This window comes from Carassius gibelio, chromosome A6 (genome assembly GCF_023724105.1).
Source record: "Carassius gibelio isolate Cgi1373 ecotype wild population from Czech Republic chromosome A6, carGib1.2-hapl.c, whole genome shotgun sequence".
In the NCBI taxonomy this organism is placed as follows: domain Eukaryota; kingdom Metazoa; phylum Chordata; class Actinopteri; order Cypriniformes; family Cyprinidae; genus Carassius; species Carassius gibelio.
The window spans coordinates 24,234,584-24,243,649 of record NC_068376.1 but is presented as its reverse complement, the minus strand read 5'-3'; the positions used below and the strand labels follow the sequence as shown (position 1 = coordinate 24,243,649).

At 37.4% G+C, this 9,066-nt stretch overlaps 1 protein-coding gene across 1 annotated transcript; it reads left to right on the top strand.

Moving 5' to 3' along the window:
• Positions 1 to 979: 979 nt before the first annotated feature.
• Positions 980 to 8,007, top strand: LOC128015828 (inositol hexakisphosphate kinase 2-like). The gene is made up of 5 exons (XM_052600012.1): positions 980 to 1,611; positions 3,851 to 4,064; positions 5,449 to 5,621; positions 6,460 to 6,635; positions 6,725 to 8,007. The coding sequence occupies exons 1-5, from the start codon at positions 1,401 to 1,403 to the stop codon at positions 7,325 to 7,327; spliced, it is 1,377 nt and encodes a 458-aa protein (XP_052455972.1). The 5' UTR covers positions 980 to 1,400; the 3' UTR covers positions 7,328 to 8,007.
• Positions 8,008 to 9,066: the final 1,059 nt, after the last annotated feature.

Sequence of the window (9,066 nt, the reverse complement as noted above, 5' to 3'; positions counted from 1 at the left end):
CATCAAATATTTGAATAATAAATATAATATCATCATATATGTGGATGATCTCGGATATACAAGCTATATCCATCCTTATATAGGGAGCTTTGCAAGCTGAGTCCTTAGCCATCTTCAAGAATCAGCTTAAAACATCTCTTCCATCTTTATTTGACTCTCTAACTGTAACACTCACTATTCTAATTCTATTCTTTAAAAAAATCTAACTACCTTTCTATTCTTTTTGTATTCTATTTTATTTTAATTTATTATGCAATTGACTATATATATATATATATATATATATATATATATATATATATATATATATATATATATATATATATATATATATATATATATAATATATATATCACACACAGCTCCACAATATATGGATATATAAGTATATCCAACTTTATCTGCTCTTATCTGCTAAAAGCAGTTATAAAAGGTATGAGGACATTAAGATATTATAAAAATTGACATCATGATTTATGTTAAGCAGCTCTGAAACAATGTGTATTGTGAAAATACAAATAAACAAACTGAGAAAAAAAAACTATTGTTTATTTTTTAAATTATTGTTGTTGTTTTTTTTTTTCTTTGACATCTTGACCATGTCGATGTAATCTACTAGTTTATAATTGTTTTCATTTAATATTTTAATTTAATATAGATAATTTTCATTTCTGCTTTTTCCTTTCCTGTACCCCGTAAACTGCATTTTTCGCATTTTCGTTTTCGTGACCCTTGCGAGGGCCTTAAAATGTGCACTTTGCCAGCTTCCCAAGACATCCATGTCACAGTGAGAAAAACAGCTGAAACAGTCGCTCTGCTCCTCCCCCCTACACCCCAGACTGTTTTCCTTCTACATCCTCCCCTCCCCCACCCATCCTCTTTGTTCGCATTCTGTCATCTTCGCTTATGACACAACACCGTTTCTGGCGCTCTGATTGGTCGATTTTGAGTTAGAGGCGGAGCTACTGATGCAGCGCTGACATTTTGTCAACTCGGCGAGAGATTACGGCGTCAGTAGAAGAGCTCTCGAGAATCGAGAGAAGCGGCCGAAACTCAAGCGTTTAAGTGGCACTTTCTCGATTAAATTCCATAAATTTCGCCCTCTGAACAATTATAGAGCTCTTTGCTAAATAAGGAAGATACGAACTAGATTAACGTTATCCGTGTCGTAAAAGAAAGGCCGTGTTCTGTCGTTTCGACTTGCTTCCTCTTTCCTGTTTCTTTTGTTTATGTCCTGCTGTACGGCGCAGATTACATAGCTGATCGTGAATAAATGATAGAGTGAATCGAGATCAAACGAAAGGCGGAGAAATATACAGAGGCCATCTAGTCCGTTTAATCCGTCTACACGTCTTTGGTGTCCAACTGGACCAGGAGCGAGAGTCTAATGCCCCCGGAGGATGAGCCCAGCCATCGAGGGGATGCAGACAGAGCCGCAGGGGTATTTGGGGAAAGGCGTACTCCTTGAGCCCTTTGTGCACCAGGTTGGGGGACACTCTTGTGTGCTCCGCTTCGGGGAGCAGACGATATGCAAGCCCCTTATCCCCCGAGAGCACCAGTTTTACAAGAGCCTCCCTGTGGCCATGCGGAAGTTTACACCGCAGTATCGAGGTAAGTAACAATGTGACGTCTTATTCCGTTTTCCTGGCTATAAAATACATTACTTTCTAATACATATCTGTCTTTCGCGTACAATGTGACAGTTCTCGGTGTGTTAGACTGTAAAAAAACATGCTCAAGTTAAATGATGTCCAGCAGTGCTGCTGTTTCCGTATGAACGCTGTTGTCCTCACAGCGGCGCTGTTGAGACAGTTCACCCCAAAAAATAAAACAAATCTGCCATTGTTTGCTCACCCTCAGGTTGTCCCAAACACGGTTGATTTACTTTTTTTAGTGGAAAAAAGACACCTCATTCATAGTTTTTATTTTTATTTTTTAACAATAAAAGTGAATGCTTACACAACCATCACCTTTGTGTTTTATAGAAGTTTAAATTTCTTTAAATATTTGGGTGCACTTGTTATCTTTGTAAAAATCCCTTTCAGGTAGGTCCCATATAAGGTAAGTTTCATATGATAGCAAGGTTGTGCTTTGTTTAACACATACACCTAGGTGTCAGGTTTTTGTGTGTGTGTGTGTGTGTGTGAAGATGAAATACCTGATTGTGGACTGCCTTCCACCTTAACAAACTTGAAAAGCAGAGGCAAATGTCTCTTTCTGGACCCAAAGACTGCTGACAGAACATTATAGACTGCCTACCACACACTTGTGGTTTAAAAAATTTGCTGTCATTCCTGAGGACACACCTGGAAATACAAGTTCCTCCTGTTAGATTTATGCCTATGTTCCTCTGCCTCTTTTTCTCTCTCTCTCTCTCTCTCTCTCTGTTCTTTCAAAACACAGACACAGATATATACAGCCCTGTTTTGATGCACACTGCAGCATCCATACGCTTTAAATGGCCTTTTTATCAGTGTAATAAGTGTGCAGGACATCTGTTTTTTTATTGGGTGAGGTTGGGGGATGATTGATGTCAAAATAGAAGCTTGGAATCTATGTGGTTGTTTATGTTGTTTTGAAATTATTTTTTCTGAACTGTAGGAGGTCAATGTCAATAATATAATATTAAGTGCATTTGCCACTTTGCCTCTGGGTGTGTTTTTTTTTTTTTGCATTTTGCTCTGCATTGAAAATAATACTTTAGAATTGCTTTACTTATTTTTTAAATGCTTTATAAATTTCTGTTATAATATATTATAATTTATCTACTATAATGCTTACAAAATCTCATTCTCCGTAATGCAAAAAAAAAGAGAAAAAAGGACAATTAAATGTATAATTTACATGATTCAAAGTTCTACAGCTGAGTAGCATTTTTTTGTTCTGTCTTCTTTTGATTTAAATAAAAACTATTGTATTTCATTATTTGCATATTTTCTACTTTATATATATATATATATTAAACATACTAGGATAATGTTATTGAGAATGAGAATAAAAAACAAACAAAAAAAATTCATCTTTATTTTAATTGTTTCATTGTTTTTTTATTATTTAGGGTTCAAATTGAGTTTGCATAACATTATCCCTTTAAGTACTCTCTCTTCTCTCAGAATAACAGATTTGTATTTATTTGTTCGTTTATATATTATTTATTTTTCAGTGCAAAGATGTCTTTGGATCTTTCGGGATTATAATACATTCTTGTAATTCTTGTAATGTTCACATGAGATCCCTACATTTTTTTTCTTACCAGGTTTAAAGCATTGTGTTTTATTGGATACTTTTGAAATTGGTCTTAAATTTGAGTCACAAATTGATATGATGTTTGACAATAAATAGTGTTGGTTTCATCATATATTTAGCCTCTTGTCATTTGTTTGTCAGCTGTTTTCCTTCTTGTGTGGCATTGATTGAAGAGACATTTGATGTGGTTAGTTATGAGAGATTCAGAAAACTGATCCAGTGAAGCAGCTCCTGTACATTATCTGTTGATGTTTCACAGACTTATCTCTCTCTCTCTTCCTAACCCTCAGCCTTCTTTGCTTCCTCTCTGTCTTATTCAAGTATGTCTGTTTGTTTGTTATGGATTGTGTGATTCCTGTCAGGTTAGGAGCAGCCCGTGCTGTTGGCTCAGTAGCTTTTGTTAAAGACTGGCAAACTTTTAAGCGCAAAAAAGAGAAGTGGGTAAGAGATGTTAAAGATTTCCCAGACAGTTTACTTTTAAGCTCGGAACTCTGACACTTCCTTTTTGTTTGCTTCACAATAAAGCAAAGTTATTGTGATTTCACCTCTGGCCTATTTTTTTTTTCTCTCTTTCTCTCTCTCTCTCTCTCTTATCCCTCTGCAGGTGTGGTGTCAGTGAGTTTCGAGGAGGATGAGGAAGGAAATTTGTGTCTTATTGCGTACCCTCTGCACAGTGAGCTTGGGGACCTGGAGAACGTGGACCCCTCGGCCGACCTGGAACCCAATAACAAAATAAAACGGGTCAGTAAGATGCTGCTGGACAATGAGGGCTACAGCAAGGACCGGTCCAGACATGGTCGGAAAGATAAGGACAAGAGGTGAGGAGATGGGGATTGTGCAATCATCCTAGCACTGTGCATAATAGATGCAAAAAATAGGTTTGAAGAGTTGAAACGTAGAAGTGTTCACAAAAACACATTTTTAACATTTGGACAAATCCAATAGATTTACATTGAATGAAAGACCAGAAACCAGCATACAATGGAAACTTGGATGTGTCTTTTGATATGGGCCTTTACAGCATCCACCTAAAAAGTAGGGCTGAATGATTAATTGAAATAATACAATCAATATCACAGTTTGTCTTAGTTCAATTTTCAAATCACAAAGGCTGATGTTTAATTTAATATGTACATGTACAGTTTGGAGTGTGTTCATTTACACACATGCAGCTTACAATTACAATATTTTTACTGTGTCTCAGAGCAGTTATTAATGTAGTAATTCTAAAGTTATTTTTAATAATGCATGTGATAAAATTATTATTATTTGCATGAAATACTCATTATTTTACATTGAAATAAAAATAAATGTATAAGATGTGTAATCATGTTTTTGGACCAAACTGTGCAGCCAAAAATTGGCATTTAAAAAAAAAAAAATTAAAATTCACAATTTTTATCAGTAAAAACGCCATTATATTTCCCCCAAATTGCTTAGTGCTACTAGACCCTAATAACTGTCAAGCAATGTGCAAAAAAACACTGATGAGTTAGCAGCCAAGAAGCACAGATGTGACAATTTTGTAGCACAAAATTGCATAAATAAACTCACGTAAAAAAATTGTATTCAGATCAAACTGTAGTCATTTAACAGAGACTTGAGGGAGGTTCTGAGTCTTTCTCAAGGACACTATACTGACAAATCATGTACTGTTCCTTGTGGATCGAACCAGCAGCTTTTCAGTTAGCAGTCTTAAGCTTTAATGCATAGGCCCACGTCTCTTGAATAATACTGGTCTGTATTCTCCTGTAATAATGGCCCTGCTCAGTACTTGTCTGACTCAGTGAGAATGTGACCTATTGTAGCGTCCTTGTCTTCATGAAGAAGCGCTGAGCGCACTGACCCAAGAACACCCAGCTGGGCAGAGCAGATGCACTCTCAGCTGCTGGCAACCGGACTGGTGCAAATGCGTGTTTTGAGCCAAAGTTTAGCAGGAGGTTATGTAACTAGCGTAGCTTTGTGACTTAGAAGTGACCTCAGTGTGACTGGGAGAGGGGCGAAAGGCCAGATAAGAGGCATTTGTTCTTTGTGGGGGATTTAGGATTTTAGGAATCATGGATATTAACTCTAAGCTAGCCACATGACTTAAGGGTTTGTTCAGATCTCTTAAAACAAGTTCTACCAAACACGTAGACTGATTCAGCAAGTTAGCCGTAATCTGTCTGTCTGGCTAACCCATCTCTACCCTCACCCCTTCAGTGTGAAACGCGAGGAGGAGCTGGAGTGGCTTACGCAGGCCGAGGTGTTTTACTACAGCCTGGAGAGGAACAATGCTGCTGGACCTCAGCTCAAGCACAACCCCTGGAGCCTCAAGTGCCACCAACAACATCTGCAGAGGATGAAGGAGAACGCAAAACACCGCAACCAATACAGTATCCTTCAGTGCTGCCACAAACAACAAAGCAGGATTGGTCTAGTGCAGTTTACTGCTGATTGATAAATTATTCCGTACATTTATATACTGTATAATTCAAACATATGGGGTCAATAAGGCTCAATCTAATGTATTTTCTTTTTAAAAGAAATTAATACTCTAGAATACTAGAATATTAATACTTTAATTCTGCAAGGATGCATTAAATTAATCAAAAGCGATAGTAAAGACATTTATAATGTTATAAAAGTTTTCTATTTCAAATAAATGCTCTTATTTTGCTGTTCTTTTCAAAGTGTCCTGAAAAGGGAAAAAAAAGATTATGAACTAAATATCAAGCAGCACAATTGTTTTCAACAATGAAATGTTTCTTGAGCACCAAATGAATATAATATTGATACATTATTACTGATAGTGTATTTATAGCTAATGAAAAATGTATTTCTAAATGATGGTAATATGTAATTTAAAAACGAATTAATATATAATTCAAATTAATGATAGCACATTATATACTAAATGTATTTAAAGTTATCGTTTACATTTTAAAGAAACACCTATTTTACCTAAGTCACTAAAATATACATTGTATATGATAATCACTACTCATTATTGTAGCTTTTCATACTGCACAACAAATAACAGTACTTTAAAAAGCTTGAAAAGCACATTATAAAGCTATTGCTATGCAGATTCACAATTAGAACGACAATTGTGAGGTAAATCGATAAAACAGGGCTGTTTATCATGCAGATAAAACGGAGGTTAATTGTAGTAGAGTAATACTGAAAAGAAATGGGAATCATTGTTTCCTTTAACCCAGCACCTCTCATCAGAATTCATCCTGTTGGAGAACCTGACATGGCGCTACACGGTTCCATGCGTGCTTGATTTGAAGATGGGGACGAGGCAACACGGGGACGACGCCTCTGAGGAGAAGAAGGCCGTCCAGATCCGCAAATGTCAGCAGAGTACGTCCGCTAGCATCGGAGTGCGCCTCTGCGGCATGCAGGTAAGCCGAACTCTGGAACGTAATTCCATGATATTAGAAACACTTAAAAGCAATGTTTTATTCACACGCTCCTCTTCACTTTCCTCCAGGTCTTCCATTCAGACACAGGGCAGCTCATGTTCATGAACAAGTACCACGGCCGTAAGCTGACCCTGTCTGGCTTCAAAGAGGCCATCTTTCAGTTCTTCCACGACGGGAGGCGTCTAAGACGTGAGCTCCTGTCGCCGGTGCTGCGGAGACTGCGAGACATGCAGGCGGCCCTGGAGGCCTGCGAAAGCTACCGCTTTTACTCCAGCTCGCTCTTGATAATATACGATGGAGACCCTCCACGATCCCGCCACACCGCAGAGGATGGGCTTTCAGAAGAGGAGGAGGAAGAATACGAGGAAGAAGAAGAAGAAGAGGAGGGTGGTGCTTTTGGATTTCCTCACGGCGCAGGTGCGGGCAGCAGCAGTAGTAAAAGCGGTGCTTGTGGTGGCAGCGGCACCGGCAGCTCTTCTGTGGTGCGACGCATGACCAGATCAGACAGTGGCCCGGTGGTGGACGTACGCATGATTGACTTTGCCCACACCACGTGTCGGCACTACGACGAGGACAGTGTAGTCCACGAAGGCCAGGATAGCGGTTATATCTTCGGATTGCAGAACCTAATCACCATCATTTCGCAACTAGAGGACCACGGCACAGATTAAACCACAACCAGCACGGCGTTCGGATGGGGAAAATGTTTCTTTCTCTTCCTCGTTCTTTCAGTCCTTCGAGACGTTCAGCTCATTAAAATCTCAAAGCTCCACCTGATCGGTTGTTTTTTGGTTCCTGAATTTTTGTGCGTAGAGGATTTAAAAGGGTTGAAAAGCTAACGTAGAGATGTCACACGAGCATCTCACTCATGTACTGTTCCAATGTTGCTGACGTTCCCCTTTTTGTTCTATTTATTGAGAAGATAAAATGGTTATTTACAGAAAAGGACCTGATTTCGTTCATGTGCTCATCCCTTGAGAAAGTTCCGGAACTTTGATTAGCTTCCGAGTGCTCCTTATTGGATGAAGGAATAGGTGGCGAAAAGGAAGACTGTTAACGCTCTATAGCACCCTCCCCTCGCACCTTTACCCGTTGTGAAGAGATGACTATATTCAGATAGTTAGTTGACATACAGAGACTATAATAAAGCTTTATTTATTTGTCATATTTCCTAAATAAGCTAAAAAAAAACATTGAAAAAGTGAATGGGGATACAAGAACTACATTCCATGTTATTAATGTTACAATAATGATATTAATAAATATTATTATTTGACATGTTCAGATACCTCTATCTTATATCTGTTGTACACAATATGTTGGAGGAAAAATAAAACTTGTTTGTGTTAAATTCTGGTCTTTGATTTGTTTTTTTTAGCAAGATGTGCTTTCTTTGTCTTATCAAGTAAGATGCTATAAGTCGATAAAACCCAGATTAGGTCTTGAGTTGTAGATGCTAAATAAGGAATTGTGCAATAAAAAGTATTAAGTTGATAATGGTCAGCCGGAAAATGAAAAATACATTTTGGTTACGAACAAAACAATTTGGTTTTCAACATTCTTCAAAATCTCTACATTGGTGTTCCACAGAAGAAGGACAGTCATTCTGGTTTGGAATGACATGAGAGAATAAATTATGAAAATTTTGGGGTAAACTATCGCTTTAGGAATTCACTTAGAATGTTTTCTTTAGAGATAATGGAAAACCACTCTGCATTATCACAGGTTTTAAGGATGCTAATGTCTTGCCCTGTGTGAATCTTTTAAAGCAAAGGTGTCTTGACCAAGTGGCCTGACCTTTTCCTCTTTACTTTCCTCTTTACTTGTCTAGGTTACAAATGAGCCAGTATCACTGTCACACAATGACGCACATGTAAAGCATGCGTTATCAACAACAGAATCATTAAATAAGAATCATTATTAGTAATAGAATACCAAATCAGCATATTAGAATGATTTCTGAAGGATCATGTGACACTGAAGACTGGAGTAATAATGCTGAAAATTCAGCTTTGCCTTCACGTGAATAAATGACATTTTAAAATATATTCAAATAGAAAAGAGATTTTAAAGTGTAATGATATTCAACAAAAATACAGTTTCACTATAAATGCAGGCTTGGCGAGCATAAGACTTCTTTGTAATAATTCCTAACATTTGACCCGCAATATAATTCAATTTAAAGTATGCATTTAGCAGACACTTTTACTTACAGTGCATTCAGGTTAACACTTTTTACCTAACATATTTTCCTTGGGAATCAAACCCACAACATTTTGCTTTGCTAACACAATGCATTACCACTGAGCCACAGGAACACTATAATATAATAATATTTAATACTCAAATGGACTTAAATGTGTCATATAATAATCTTCTAGATTTGGTGAATTGTGGTCCATGAACAGCT

Bases quoted from the DNA above. Each gene is read 5' to 3' on its own strand.
- LOC128015828 (XM_052600012.1), top strand. From the start codon at position 1,401: ATGAGCCCAGCCATCGAGGGGATGCAGACAGAGCCGCAGGGGTATTTG. The intron at 4,065-5,448 runs GTGAGGAGATGG...TCACCCCTTCAG, and splicing joins CGGAAAGATAAGGACAAGAG to TGTGAAACGCGAGGAGGAGC. The intron at 6,636-6,724 runs GTAAGCCGAACT...ACTTTCCTCCAG, and splicing joins TGCGCCTCTGCGGCATGCAG to GTCTTCCATTCAGACACAGG.